The following is a 15,529-nucleotide window of genomic DNA, read 5'->3' as shown; positions in this document are numbered from 1 at the left end:
GATGCAGACATTTTTTGTCCTTTGCCTGTAAATTCGTTTATTAATTCTCAAATCAAGAATTTTACTTCCCTATGATATACAGAATGAGAGAACAAACTTTGTTTGCTACAATTAATGATACTGAATATAATTAAAGTACAAGATAGGCTTGATTTCTTTTTATCGCTTATGACCAATATAGGGCTTATTCATTCACAATTAAAATACGGGCCTATTGCAGAATATGGATGTTTGACTGCAGGTGAAGAACTTGTCCTATCTCCGTACCAAATGGTTTAAAACGTAATGATAGCTTCAGTCACCATTCGCTTTCACTGAATAAAGAAAATGTAATGATAGTGATGACTGAAAAATTGTAAGCCTAACAAAATGTTTTCTTTACCTTTTCAGCACTTTTATTGAATACATTTCCTGATCATGTCGATATTTTTGCGTTTAAGAACAAGTAATTGTATTATACAAAGAGTAGATGTATCTGCTTTACCGCCATCTCGTGGTTGATCTCTCTTTATCTCTCTCAACTAGTTTTTCTCAGTGGCTTTGGTGCATTTTTCACAACATTATTTACATTTGCACAACAGTTAATGCATTTCTCAAAACAATTAGTGCAAACTGCAAGATCTAGTTGATAACCTGCAAAAGCGTGTCACTTGCTCAAAACGTATAGGTCATTCCTCAAAAGCAAGTATTCTATTCATATCAATGAAAGTGTGAGTGTCATCGAAATGAAAAGTCCTGACACCATTATTTATGAACAAGATGGCTTTGTCATGTTTTAATTATGACAGTTTACTCGTGTAAAATAACTACTGTAAATTTCGAAATCACTGCATTTAGTAAGGTATCCAAGTACAAGACACTGAATATGTATGTTTCACATTTTTACTGCATTTGCTCTTTGTAATTCTAATTTATTCACAGCATTGTTAGAAATAATAAATACACCCTTATTTACAACAAACAAACTCCCTTTGGAGATGTGAACAACTGTCAATAAAATTACAGTACATATTGGAACTGAACCTACAACATACAGGTCTGTAAATCGTTCATGAAATTGTTCAATTTAGAAGACATTATCAGGGGAAAAAAAAAAAAAATATATATATATATATATATATATATATATATATATATATATATATATATATATATATATATATATATATATATATATATATATAATTGTTTATAAAATTTACGTTTGAAAATTTTTGACCACTAGTTCCACATTTTTGTATGTAATGACTCAAAAAATGAAATGAGGACTGTTAGTTTTATATGGAATGACTATTCAGCAGCATTCACAAGTTTAGTTAATTTTGACTGACATGACATAAGCAAACGATAATGTTATAAAACAGCAGAAAGTTGTATGAAAGCAATTGATGCATGTCCAAAAGCATTTTTCATTTTTAGAGGGGCTAATGAGAGGGGTTTTGCTGCAGACTCGGTGCAGTGCAAAGTGTTGTGAGAAATGCACATAAGACTGAAAAAAACTGTAATAAAAATAAGTATTTGGATATATAATGGTATTATCTTATAATTATGTAAACATGTTTTACTGTGGTGCCTTTTATATGTCATATACCTTTTTTAGATTTTCGCTCGTTGTCTGAACTGAGTCTGTTGTCTGAACTGAACTGAGTTTTGAATCTGAACTGAGTCATTTGAAACCCCGCCCGGATTGACGAGCCTGCACAACAGGTCCCTCGGTAGAAACTCTGGCATGCTCAGCGCTGTTACCAAGGTTAAAATGCTCAAGATTGAAAACTAGACTTAATCCTTCAGATGATATGAAACCACTTATAACTTTTAAAAAGTAACTGAGAAGAACGAAGAGCTACTTTCTGCATAGGTAAGAAATAATACTAATGTGTATAAAAACGATAGGAACGATTCTTGTTTTTCTCTTTTATTGTTACATACACAGTTTCTGGTGTTTTGTATTTCATTGGTGTGCAAAATGTCACATAAATGTTTCATTTTACAGCTTAAGGCACATTTGTTTATTAGGATACATTGTTTTGTTTATTATTTGTTTGACTGAACGTGTTAATTCATGCTTTTGCCTTAAATAGGCAAGTAGGCTAAAAGTGTTTAGGGGTATATTTTAAAACAGGGTATATTTTAAAACAAAACCCTAATCCTAATGCACACATTATCGATAACTAGTGTGTCAAAGTGAGCTCCATGCCCAGACAACAATAATAAGCGAATCAAAGACTATGTATTCTAGCAATGCTTTCTAGGAATACATGCCAAAGTTTCAAGAGACAGAAAGTGCTCCAAAAAAACAAACAAACATAAAACTAAGAGGTCTTGGAGCAATATAAAGCAGAGCATATTGTGAGCGCTTGGTAAACACAATGGTCAGCTGAACCAGGCCAGTTATTAACTTATCAAGTCTAAGAGGTTTAGTTCAGCAAGAACTGGCTCTTTGTCAGGCAGAGGTATGAATCACGACATACTGATTTGTCAATAGGATCTACCCACGTGCTGTTTTCTCCTTCTTACAGCTCTTTTTTTTCCATCTCACCAGAGTTTCAACATGTCAAGTGGAGTTTTGGGTCGTTTGAGTACACTGACTTTAAGTCTGCAGCAGCTGGGTCAGTTACCACACTTGTCGAACTGGTTGCCTCGTCTGCCTAGATGTCAAGCCACAGTACACGCTTCTGAAGTGCCGAGCCTGTTTCGTGAGCCCTACATCTTGTCTGGTTATCGTCCAGTGCATCAGGAATGGCGGAGCTACTTCTGTAGCCTCTTCCAATGTCACAACGAGCTGCTGAATGTGTGGACACACCTGCTGGCCATCCCTGCCGTTCTACTGCAGTTCTCTTTTTTCGCAGGGGCGTGGGGGCTGAAGCTCAATCTGGCCTCTCTGCCTCTGTTCTTGTATGTGCTGTCATCACTTACCTACCTCAGTTTCAGTGTGGCCGCCCACTTGCTGCAGTCTCACTCTGAACTGGCCCATTACTCCCTCTTCTTTGTAGACTACGTTGGTGTGGCTGTTTACCAATATGGCTGCTCAATGGGCCACTATTTTTACTGTTCTGAGCCAGAATGGAGACACAGTCTAGTTGGTGTATTGTTTCTTCCTGGTGCTGCCATGCTGGCCTGGTTGTCCTGTGCCAGTTGCTGCTACTCCAAATTCCGTTACCGCCGTCCTTACCCATTTCACCGGAAGATCTGCCAGATCATTCCCACCAGCTTGGCATACTTGCTTGACATAAGCCCTGTAGCGCACCGCCTGCTCACCAAATCTTGGGATGAGCCGGTGTTGGTGTTTCACGCTATGCAAGTGGCGTTTTTCCTCTTGGCAGCTCTGTTTTTCTCGTGCCCTGTTCCTGAGCGCTTCTTTCCAGGAAGGTGTGATATTGTAGGCCACGGACATCAGATCTTTCACATCTTCCTGGTCTTGTGCACCATGTGCCAGCTGGAGGCAATGTTTAGAGACTTCCTAGTACATCAGCAGTCTGTTGTAGATGCGCACGGAGAGCACTTCATCTTACTGGCCGGAGGATCCTTCTTCTTGTTGGTGTTGTGCAGCATTCTGACTGCAGTTCTGATGAGGGGAGCCGTGCAAAGACAGCTGAGGAAAAAAGAGTGAACAAACATGTCTGAAGATTAGGTTAGTTATGAAGTACCAAAAGGTATTTATTGATATCCATTTTGAATTGTCTTTATAGAAGTGCATTCATTATGAGAATTGTGATGGGATGTCTGTTTGATTTTATTTTAAATCTTAAAAGTCCAAGTGTCATGTTGAAATCCCACACCTGCTCCTGAAAAATAGCACAAAAGTTGTTGCATATTAAAAGTTATTTATATGTACCATTCAGGCACTGTTTACACATTTTGTTTGTGGAATTTCTTGTCTAATTACAAGAAAATGGTGCCAAATGGGATTAAAATACACATCCAGAGCTAGTCAAAATTCATAGTGTTGATGCTCATGGAGTCAAATGCATTGGAAAAGCCACAAAAGACATCTACTCTCCACTTGCTGAACTCATTTTTAAACATTAGGTGTACAATATATCATTTCAGCATCAATATTGCAATGTGATCATCCGCAATAGACACATCGGAGGATTTGCAAAGTTGAGTTTGTTATTATTTATCATTTGCATGTGTTTTAGATGCCTGGAACTGTATAATGATTTTAAAAGCAGTCAGGCATAAGAAATTGTACCATTTGTGGCCTAAACTACGATTAATTTTATTGAATTATTTTTAATTTTATCATTCACTACTGTACTTGTATACTTTAGACTTGGAATGATAAATTATTTTTGTTGTATCTTTTTCTTGATTGTGTTTATAGATTGGTTGGTATGCATGACAACACAACACATGCAAATACAGAAATGCACTGCAAATAGCACAGACCACAATAAAAATGTGTCACGGGACCCCAAAACATTTATATATATCGTTTATTAGATTTAATGAAGATGCTAGTAAACATCAATTCATCCTAACCACATGCATGAAAATACTCACAACACATGCATATACGGAAATGCACTGCAAATAGCACAGACCACAGTGAAAATGTGTCAGGGGACCCCAAAACGTTTATATATCGTTTATTAGATTTTATGGAGATGCTAGTAAACATCAATTCATCCTAACCACATGCATGAAAATACTCACAACACATGCATATATGGAAATGCACTGCAAATAGCACAGGAAATTAATAGATTGTTTATTAGATTTTATGGAGATGCATAATCATCTGAACTGATTTCCAGAGATATTGAGTCATCTGGTGAAATTGTATTCATATTGCAATATATATCGCAAAGTAAACAAATATCACAATGCTAGATTTTTCCAATATCATGCAGCCCTATTAAACATTACCAGATGTGTTGTTGAAACAGGATAGCAAGATGGGATTTAAACGTGCCTGTAAATTTGACCATAATCACCCTCCCCTCAACAAATCAGCAAAGTGATCACAATAATGCATTAAATCTCCAGGTGTAAATGAGAATGTGTCTCCCTTGTACACTTGTAAGTAATGTCCATTTATATTTTGCATTTGCTTGTGATCTGATTGACCAGATTGCATATTGATACCAGGTGTAAACCAAGACTATTCTGTGACGAGGACAATAACGCGGTATTGCACTATTGTAAATTACTTATCCATACAAACTGTGTTCTAATTAATGTGCCTTTAGTCAAATAACTTCATCTCATGTACACTGGCACGAGGGTGGGACAACTTGATTAACCAATAACAAACCACAATACTCTGACATTGCAATCAATTCATTATGAACAAAATCAAGCTTCTCACTCAGCATTTTTTTCGGTTTATTTACTTTTTTCACAATAAGAAGGAAAATACTAATTTACATTTTTATAACTTAGTGTACTGGAATGTGAAAGGGGTTAACCATACAGTATATACCTGTTCTCCAGCAACTTCATTGGCTATCGGTTAGGTCACATAGTGGTTTTAAGACTCTGATTTTAACTTATAAAGCAGTCCATTGGCTAGCTCCTGATTACATCTGTGATCTTTTGACACTTTCTACTCCTGCTCACTGTCTTCGTGTTTCGGGTCTTACTCTGTTCCAGCCACGCTACAGGAATGCCTTGTCACTGGACTGTTTTAAGAAGCTTCTTAAGACTCACCTTTTTAGTAGTGTTTTTAATGCGTGATCTATTGTTATCTTACTTTTTGTTATACTGTTATTTATTGTTTTTTTGCCTTGTAGCGCTTTGAGCTTGAGAAAAACACATAACAAATAAAATGTATTATTATTATTATTATTATTATTATTATTATTATTTCACTAAGCGCAATAAGGTACTTACCCATTTAAAGAGTCTGGAGGCAGATATATCATTTCTTCCAGAAACTCATTTAATGTCAGCTGACCATTATAAACTAAGAAAATAGTCATAGTCTATTCTGATTTCATGGTTAGTTTAAGGTCCTAGTAATAACTCTTAGTTGTGTCTTTTAAAAGGATAAAAGTGAAAGACATCAGCCTCAGAAAAGCATCTTACTTTTTGAGTATCAAATACGTTTACTAATGGTCCTGAACACAAATACTAAGTGGGTTTTTCCCACAAATGAATTCGCTGCTGAGGATAATCTACCACTTAGCCGACATTCCTCTGAGATCCAGTACTGTATGTCTTTGCATAACTGGCCTATTTACTTGAAAACAGTTTTGAGAGTGCAGCATAAGGCAAAAAAAAAAAAACATTCAAATGAAGGAGCAGAGCTGGATTTGGCCCAAATTAGAAAGAGGGAGAGTTGGAGGGGCAGAGGAACAAAGAGGCTACTTTTATTTGCACACAGCGTAGTCGGGGCAGTGTTGTTGTGGTTCAGGAACGAATAGACTCTTGTTTGCTCAAGAACATTTACACAGAACTAATAGAAAAAAATATCTATCCAAACATGGAACAATGGAAATCTGGCATTCCAAATCCCAATAAAACATTGTGACATAAAATATTGCTGATTATCTCATTATTAGCACATATTTTAGAACTTTTTATGGACCATTTTGATGGATGTAAACAATTTACATCAGTCATAATGTGTTTCCTGTATTACATTTTGTGCTGTGCAGCTTCTCTGATCTCTAAAAGTGCTCTAGCGACAAATGCTAGAGACCATTGTCTTTAGCTTCCTTGTTAGAGGAACTGACTTTCATGCAGAAGGTCGCCAGTTCGATCCCAGCTCAGAGAGCGTTGGGTGGTGTGGGACCGACGGGTTTACATTAAGAATCTAAAACAGTTCACATATTGATAAATTATGTTATGGCAGCCATTTTAAAATTAATATAAATAAAAGTGCCTCTTGTTTCAGTTATGAAAAAGTTGGGTAACAAGCAGGATACAATGGGTAACAAGCAATGGGCCAGCCACATTGAGTCTATAGTCTCTACTAATTCACAAGTACTGAAATGTATTCTGTCCCCTTTCTATGTAAGACTGCATTTATTTCGCCTTATAAATCATTTCTACCTCAGTGGGGAACAATTAAAATGTTAATTCAATTCAATTTGGGGTGAACTAACCATTAACACAAATGTGCCTTTGCACGTTTCTGCTTTGTACATTTGACTGATTTGTATTTCAATAAATGTTAACATTACGATCAATGTATTCCAACAAATCTTTGGTGAGTTTTGATTGTATTTGATGACAAACAAGTTTGTAGTGTTTTCTTAGTTATTAAAGCTTCGTCGTGTGAAATAACCCAGTAGTATTTGCAGGAAGACCAAACACTTCAGTTAAACTTCAGCCAGTTACGCCTTTTTTGTCCATTAGTGGGCAGCAGCGTTCCGTTCAAAACTGAAGTATATTTATTTTTTTCACTATCATTATTTTTAAATCTCATGCTCAACAAGTTCCCCCTAATTCTACAGTATGCAAAGAAAAACTAGAACTAGAAGTTAAATGCAAATGAAGTGAATTGTATTGAGGGATTTATATGGAGACATGGATCAGGCACTGGAAAGGCTGGAATCCAGTATGAGGAAGTGTGACTTGTCAAATCCATGTAGGATCAGTGTGTTGCGGTAAAGACAAGATGATGACAAATTAACTTGGATCCTCTATCTGAGATCAAAGGTAAGGATATATTCTCTTTTATTAATATTATTATTGTTTTAATTGTTTATAGACTCTTTAATTCCTAAAAAAATGTGCTAGTGACTTTAATGATTAATTTTTATATTTATTTTAAAGTTTACACGCAAAAATTGCTGGGCTTTTATAACCCAAGCAACAATGGGACAAATCTGATCAAACCCAATGTTGGATTCATTTTATCAACTAAAGTTAAGTGACACTTTTGAACATAATTGTCCATGTTTGACCCAGCATTTTTTACAGTGTAATTAATTCATCGAAGTATTTTAACAGTTTATTGTTATAATATAAAAAAATAATTACACTGATAGCATTTTTAAAATGGTTATACGTGAAATTGAAGTATCTCTTGACTGTTTATGTTAACATGAAATAGAGGTGTGACTTGTACAAGTACTCACCTGTGTAATCGTCGTGTTTCTGAGAAGCACAAGAGGTTATATTTGCTTTCCTTTCATCCAACTCAATATTTTTATATAATATAAACTTTTAGCTTCTTCAGTTCTTGTCTTTTCATTAATACAGACTCTGGATGAAGAGCGATGGCTCCAGCGGAGGAGGGTCTGATCACCTGGTTATCAAGCTTTTCTTCCTCCCTTCAGATCAGCGTTGTGTCAGCTCTCTTCATCATCATTTATGTCACACTCCACAGCCTTTGTGCAAGCTGTTACAAGTAAGGCTTTTTATTTTTTCTCTCTCTCATATATTTACAGGTGTATTATTCGTTATCACATCTTGTGCTGATCTGAAACACACACCCAGGAGAAGGGAGTGATTGAGACGGAATGCTGTGAGTAAATGGGTGGAATGTGCAATGGCAGGTTCAGATGTCATGTCACACACAATGAGTAACATTAATGTTTGTGTTAATGTAGTAAAAGCAGAGACCTGTTTGTCGACTCCAGCACACTTTCTGTCAATGTAAATCAGGGAAAAATTATATGGACTGATAACATCACAACATGCAAAACTATGTAAACAAATGGGACATGTGAAATAGTGAATTTTTCTTTTTATGTTTTTCAGTTTGTCCGATAGTGCACCCTCCAGGCATTTGGAAAGGAGAGAAAGTACAAATATCCCATCTGCAGTTCCTCAAAACGTAAGAGGCTGACATTAGACACCATTAATGCTTAAATTTAGATATATCAGTATTATACTGGCTCTTGATACGATGGAGTATCATTCAGTATTGAAGTGCACTGTACAATGATTTGTAAATAATGTGATTTTTCTCAGGCAAGGCAAGTTTATTTATAAAGCACATTTCACACACAATGGGAATTTAAAGTGCTTTACATGAGCAAGAATAGAAGAAATAAGAAAATAAAAATAATTAAAAACAGATTAAAATGTGTTAAAACAGGTTATAAAAGAATGAAAAAGAGAAGAAAGACATAATAGTGTGATCTGTCACACGTTGCACAGTGCTCATTCAGTAAAGGCAGAGCTAAACAGATGGATTTTCAGTCTTTATTTGAACGTGACTAATGTTGGAGCACATCTGATCATTTCTGGAAGTTGAGTTTCAGGGGCGTAGTTGCTGAAGGCAGATTCACCCTGCATCGACTGAACTCTTAAAATTTCTAATTTACTTGATCCTAATGATCTGAGTGACCTGTTAGGTTTGTATTTAGTGAGCATATCTGTAATATATTGAGGTCCTAGACCATTCAGTGATTTATAAACTAGTAGTAATACTTTCAAACCTATTCTGAACGTAACTGAGAGCCAGTTTAAAGACCTGAGGACAAGTGTGATGCGCTCTGATTTTCTTGTTCTGATCAGTATCCAAGCAGCAGCGTTCTGGATGAGCTTTTTCCAAAGGCCAGTGAGGAGTCCATTACAGTAATCCATCCTGCTGGCGATAAAAGCATATACAAGTTTCTCTAAGTCTTTACTGGAAACAAAGCCATTAGTCTCTTGTAAAGTTTTTAAGATGATATTTGCTGATTTACTGACTGCTTTGACATGACTTTGTTGTTTGACCCTTAGAGCCAAGGTACGCATTGACCTTAAGAGCCTTATCTCCGTTCCCAAACGCAATGACTTCAGTTTTCTCTTTGTTTAACCTAAGAAAGATTTGGCTCATCCAACTGTTTATTTCATACATGCATTGGCAGAAGGTGCCAATGGGGGTGTAGTCATTTTACAATAGGGCTATGTAGATCTGAGTTTAGTCAGCTAGCTGTGGTAGGAGATTTGGTTCTTTCTCATTATTTGGCTCAGAAGGAGCATGTACAGGTTGAATAGGAGAGGTGCCAGAATTGAACCCATGTCATGGGTGTCTACTTAAATCACCTTATTTTGTTCAAATCAAATTATTATCTATCTTAAAAACTAATCCTGTTACATTCATTAGGGTGCAAGAGTTAGATAATGCAGAAATCATTTATCTAGTTAACGACATATACACTCTTAGTCTTGTCTAACATATGGGTTATTTAGTCAAAACTGAAAATTTACTCTTGTTTCAAGAGAATCTAAATGAGATTTTTAGCTAAATCTGTGGTCCATGTTGATTCATAAAACTGCAGGTCAATGGGTTCCAGCACTTTGAGAGTAAAATTAATAAATAAACAATTTCAGGCTAAACAAAATGAATACCCATGATGTCTCATGATACATTGAGATCTTGTGAATGAGGAACTGAACAGGTTTGGGTTCTAGACTGTCATAAATGCAGGACTGTGGATTAAAGATAAGATGATTGTAGACTGCACTCTTTTGATTTATAATTATCATTTTGCTTTACTGTATTGTCAAGAGCCATATGTATTAATTTTGTTTTAACTGTATTTTTTGTTGACACTCAATGTCCTTAAAGCCAATAAATTGCATCATCTTCTTTAATACTGAAGGGAAAAAAAAGTTAACAATTGAGGATTTTTTTAAACTGTCCCTTTAAAAATAAAAAAATGCTCCAAATCCACAATTTTTGTTTCCACAATGAACCACTATTCAAGTGTCTATAATGTTAAAGCCTCTTCAAGGAATTGTAGATACAATAAATAAAGTTTATTTTTAATTTGACCCCTAACAAATACTGTACACAAACCTTATGTTGAATCGTGTATGACTACTGGTTAAGGCATTGTCAGCAATAATTTCAACAATAGTTTCAGCACTGATAATGCAATGAACACATCTTCAATGGTCACATTGCAGGATCTTCGATATCAAAATCACATTAGCAAAAAAAGCCTAAGGAAAACGAATGAATGAATTTGCATTATTTTCTGTTAAACATTAAATGAGTTTAAAGCATCCAGACAAAAGAAAAATAACATTTAACAAAGATTAATTAAACGTAATTTACATAGCAAACACTGAAAACTGTTATTTTACATTAAAATATTGATATTCTATATTTTTATTTCATATATATACCTGACTGCCATCAAATCTTCCCAGAAACATAAAGCACTATTTATTTCGTTTGTAAGTTTTTAATATAGTTTATGGTTTCTAATTTTAATCAGTCGACAATTATTAATGAAGATGCACTCACCTATGAAATCCTCCCCAACAATTCTGAAATAATAAATTCTATATAGAGTTACTCAATCCATCTGGTGTATATATTTCGAGCGGGGTCTGAATGCAGACCTGGTGCAGAGCAGTCTGAGGTGCATCCAATGCTTTTTAATGCACTCACTTAACCCCACCCCTAACCCTACCCGTCACAGTGATGTCACTCACTCCATTGAGTGCATTGTGTCTGGCATTGCATCGCTGAGTGATGCGATCTCAGCTTGCATCATAAAGGCTGCATCCAGATACTATTGTATATTTCATATCACAATGCATATTGCAAAAAATATTGCAATGTCATGCAGCCCTTTACTGATGACAGATTGCTTGGAGAAGAATTTATTTTTCATGCTTTGAGACTGCTGAACCGTATCCATCCTATTATGGTCAATTAAAATCATTTAGTAATAAATTGCAGTGAATCAGCAAGAGAGGACAAGCAATTTCCATAGAGTTACTGGATTAATCTTCTAAAGGAAATGACACTGTAATGGAGAGCACAGAAAGCTACTGATGCAAAAAAAGTGTGTTTTTCAAGACTGACATATAAGTCATGGAATGGAGGAAAAGTTATCAAAAAAAACAAACATTATTATTTGATATGAAATTATAGACAGAGACAGACACACAGATAAACAGATAGATAGATAGATAGATAGATAGATAGATAGATAGATAGATAGATAGATAGATAGATAGATAGATAGATAGATAGATAGATAGATAGATAGATAGATAGATAGATAGATAGATAGATAGATAGATAGATAGATAGACAGACAGACAGACAGACAGACAGACAGAATGATAGATATATAGACAGACAGACAAGTAGATAGACTGATTTACAATTAAAATTCTGAATTAAAATGAAATTTTATGTACAAATATCAGCATCTATCTTATATCTGTCCAGGACGGACGGATGGATGGATGGACAGACAGGCAGAGAAACAGATAGATAGATAGATAGATAGATAGATAGATAGATAGATAGATAGATAGATAGATAGATAGATAGATAGATAGATAGATAGATAGATAGATAGATAGATAGATAGACAGACAGACAGACAGATAGACGGACGGACGGATGGATGGATGGATGGACAGACAGGCAGAGAAATAGATAGATAGATAGATAGACAGACAGACAGACAGACAGACAGACAGACAGACAGACAGACAGAGACAAACATCCAGATAATCAGACTGATATATAGTCAGTCAGACAGACAGACAGCTAGATTCTCACAAATGTATCTTTTTTTGCAGATAGCTTTGTCGCAGAGTGCCGAATGCATGCCATCTGCCACAGATCGACCTGATCATACATTCCCAATCCTGGAGGCTGAACTGAATGAGGAAAATCCTTATGAATGCATCAGCGAGCCTCCATTACAGCCTGACAACGCTGAAGAGCAGAATAAGAGCCCTTCCCCAGCAATGACAAAGCCTGATGATAATCACTCCATCTCAGCCTTCAGCAGACCAGTAAACAAGCCTCTCACTTCAGCTGACAGCCAGAGCCACTCACAGCCCAGTGCTGTTTACGCCTCAGTCAACTGGAAAACCAAGAGCCAGAAGAGCATTACACCTCTGTGTTATGCAGATACTGAACTCGATATGAGGGGAACTGTTTGTGAGGCTCTTCCTCCCATTCCAGACAAACATTTCTAGTTTTAATATAGCTTAATTTAAATTTACATATTTTTAAATTCATATTTTGTTAAAAGACAAACACAAATAATGTATTTAATGCTTATCTAAATCATTTGGAATAATAAATATATCTGTTCCAAATACACCGCGACTTGATGTAAAACTGTTTAAAGGAAGCCAAGCGTGTCTGGGTTATTGTAGGTCAGCGTGAGTCACATGACATGATGCCTCCAGCCAATACCCAGACTGGATTGAGAGACTGAAACCCAACATGCTTTTGCTGTCCAGACCTAAAATCCCCTTTTGGAGGATGAAGTCCGTCGGCCACGGCTGCCGACAGAAGAAAGCTTATAATCCCTAGACATCATTACATGATGAGCGGTTTCTTCCAAATCTCTGTTTGCAAATAGACAAAGCTGAATATTTAGCAAATGGAGCAAACAATGTAGGTGAAAGGTGATGCGCCAGTGCAAACTGCAGATCGCTGGCTAAACTGGACTTTTCACTGTACATGACAAATGTTATGCATTCATTCTGCACTGTATACTTCTTTTGTTGTCATACATATGTTGTTTGTATATGAATCTGGACAGATATAAGATAGATGCTGATATTTGTACATAAAATTTCATTTTAATTCAGAATTTTAATTGTAAATCAGTCTATCTACTTGTCTGTCTGTCTATATATCTATCATTCTGTCTGTCTGTCTGTCTGTCTGTTTGTCTGTCTGTCTATCTATCTATCTATCTATCTATCTATCTATCTATCTATCTATCTATCTATCTATCTATCTATCTATCTATCTATCTATCTATCTATCTATCTATCTATCTATCTGTTCTCTGCCTGTCTGTCTGTCTGTCTGTCTGTCTCTATTTTTATCTGTCTCTGTCTATCAGCCTATCTTTTCTATGTCTGTCTGTCTATCTGTCTCTCTGCCTGTCTCTATCTGTCTGTCTGTCTGTCCGTCCGTCCGTCCGTCCGTCCGTCCGTCCGTCCGTCCGTCTGTCTGTCTGTCTATCTATCTGTTTCTCTGCCTGTCTGTCCATCCATCCATCCATCCATCCATCCATCCATCCATCTATCTATCAATCTATCCATCTATCTATTTTGTCTATATGACTGTTTGTGTGGGCAACACGGTGGCGCAGTAAGTAGTGCTGATGCCTCACAGCAAGAAGGTCGCTGGCTCGAGCCTTGATGTTTTTGTGTGGAGTTTGCATGTTCTCCCTGCGTTCGCGTGGGTTTCCTCCGGGCACTCCGGTTTCCCACAAAGTCCAAAGACATACGATACAGGTGAATTGGGTAGGCTAAATTGTTTGTTGTTTTTGTGTGTGAATGAGCGTGTATGGATGTTTCCCAGAGATGGGTTGCAGCTGGAAGAGCATCTGCTGCGTAAAACATATGCTGGATAAGTTGGCGGTTCATTGTGCTGTGGCGGCCCCAGATTAATAAAGGGACTAAGCCGAAAAGAAAATGAATGAATGTATGTTTGTGTATCTTTCTAAATATAAAAAATAATGTGGAATGTTTGTTTTACTCAGGGGCTGACTTAACCAATAAGTGAGGTAAGCAGCCGCTTCGGGCCTCGGAGAATTAGGGGACCCCGACCAATGCCAGGAAGCCTATATTAATCAGATCGCTCATTTATAAATTAATAAACAAATAAATGTTGTAAAATCTGTCTATAACCATTAAGATTTTAACATTATTGCTTCTTTTCAACCGTCTCTTTCAAACACCTGTCAGATGATGAGCACTGTGAGTTTGTTAAGAGAGGGCCTGCTCAAATAAAAAATAATTTCCCAGTGAACAGTGATTATTGCAGATTCACAAAAAGCAATTGTTCAGTTCATATGAAAAAATCGTGAAAAGATTTGTTTGATTGATTGGGGATTAAATTTGATTTCATTTTACATTAAGAAAATACAGCAGGTTAAAGTCTTTAAAGTATTCATGTTCAAAATATTAAAATCTAATCACAAATATGGCTTATTAATTGCTTAGTTTGCGAACTTGCTTTTTTATTTGTGAATTTATTACATTTAATTTCACATTAGGAAGATAAAGATTCCACTGAAATATTTTTAAAACATGCAGTTTATTTACCAAAATTAATAAATAATAACAATAATCTACAGAGAAAGAGAATGATTTGAGTTTCAATGCTAGGGCCCCATATCTGGAATTGCTAAGGGCCCTCATATTAGTAAATCCGCTCCTGGTTGTACTTGTTAATCTACATTACATTAAAAATAAAAGTAGTTTGACTTGATCTATCTATCTATCTATCTATCTATCTATCTATCTATCTATCTATCTATCTATCTATCTATCTATCTATCTATCTATCTATCTATCTATCTATCTATATATCTATCTGTCTGTCTGTCTGTCTGTCTGTCTGTCTGTCTGTCTGTCTGTCTGTCTGTCCTATGTTAATGAAATAATAGTGTTCTGCATGTTATGCATATTTATAATGTGTTCTGCATAGGCTAATGTATACATTGCATTGAAAATAAAAGTGGAAAATAGAATTAAATATATTATTGAATTCACAAGAGTTACAAACTGTAATTTTCATGCATATAGCAGCATCATCCACCACAGTAAACACATAAAATATACAAACCCCGCGTGATTCAGGAATAGTGGTATAATATCACGAATAGTGACATGCACAATAACACGAATCATT

At 35.9% G+C, this 15,529-nt stretch overlaps 2 protein-coding genes and 1 long non-coding RNA gene across 4 annotated transcripts; 2 read left to right on the top strand and 1 right to left on the bottom strand.

Moving 5' to 3' along the window:
- The first annotated feature begins 1,704 nt into the window (after positions 1–1,704).
- On the top strand, positions 1,705–3,840 carry paqr8 (progestin and adipoQ receptor family member VIII). The gene is given in 2 exon segments (NM_183344.1): positions 1,705–1,858; positions 2,543–3,840. A coding segment is annotated over 1 exon segment (1,059 nt). The 5' UTR covers positions 1,705–1,858; positions 2,543–2,551; the 3' UTR covers positions 3,611–3,840.
- On the bottom strand, positions 1,924–11,253 carry LOC141379370 (uncharacterized). 2 transcript variants are annotated; one of them, XR_012395951.1, is made up of 3 exons: positions 11,144–11,253; positions 8,034–9,490; positions 1,924–3,592 (listed from the first exon to the last, which is right to left on the bottom strand). It is a non-coding gene; the product is annotated as an uncharacterized lncRNA (long non-coding RNA). The 2 variants fall into 2 exon arrangements; XR_012395952.1 differs by having other exon boundaries at positions 8,034–8,545.
- On the top strand, positions 7,549–15,388 carry LOC141379369 (uncharacterized). Its single transcript, XM_073933528.1, has 4 exons — positions 7,549–7,611; positions 8,158–8,305; positions 8,659–8,734; positions 12,442–15,388. Exons 2-4 carry the CDS (start codon positions 8,175–8,177, stop codon positions 12,844–12,846), a joined length of 612 nt encoding a protein of 203 aa, XP_073789629.1. The 5' UTR covers positions 7,549–7,611; positions 8,158–8,174; the 3' UTR covers positions 12,847–15,388.
- Positions 15,389–15,529: the final 141 nt, after the last annotated feature.

This window comes from Danio rerio, chromosome 20 (genome assembly GCF_049306965.1).
Source record: "Danio rerio strain Tuebingen ecotype United States chromosome 20, GRCz12tu, whole genome shotgun sequence".
Taxonomy (NCBI): domain Eukaryota; kingdom Metazoa; phylum Chordata; class Actinopteri; order Cypriniformes; family Danionidae; genus Danio; species Danio rerio.
The sequence above is the reverse complement of the archived record's forward strand: the minus strand, read 5'-3'. Positions and strand labels throughout refer to the sequence as shown.

What these genes read in the sequence shown, in the direction of transcription:
- LOC141379369 (XM_073933528.1), top strand. Translation starts at nt 8,175, where the DNA reads ATGGCTCCAGCGGAGGAGGGTCTGATCACCTGGTTATCAAGCTTTTCT. An exon ending in CTTTGTGCAAGCTGTTACAA is followed by an intron (nt 8,306 to 8,658) that starts GTAAGGCTTTTT and finishes TATGTTTTTCAG; the next exon opens with TTTGTCCGATAGTGCACCCT. An exon ending in CATCTGCAGTTCCTCAAAAC is followed by an intron (nt 8,735 to 12,441) that starts GTAAGAGGCTGA and finishes CTTTTTTTGCAG; the next exon opens with ATAGCTTTGTCGCAGAGTGC.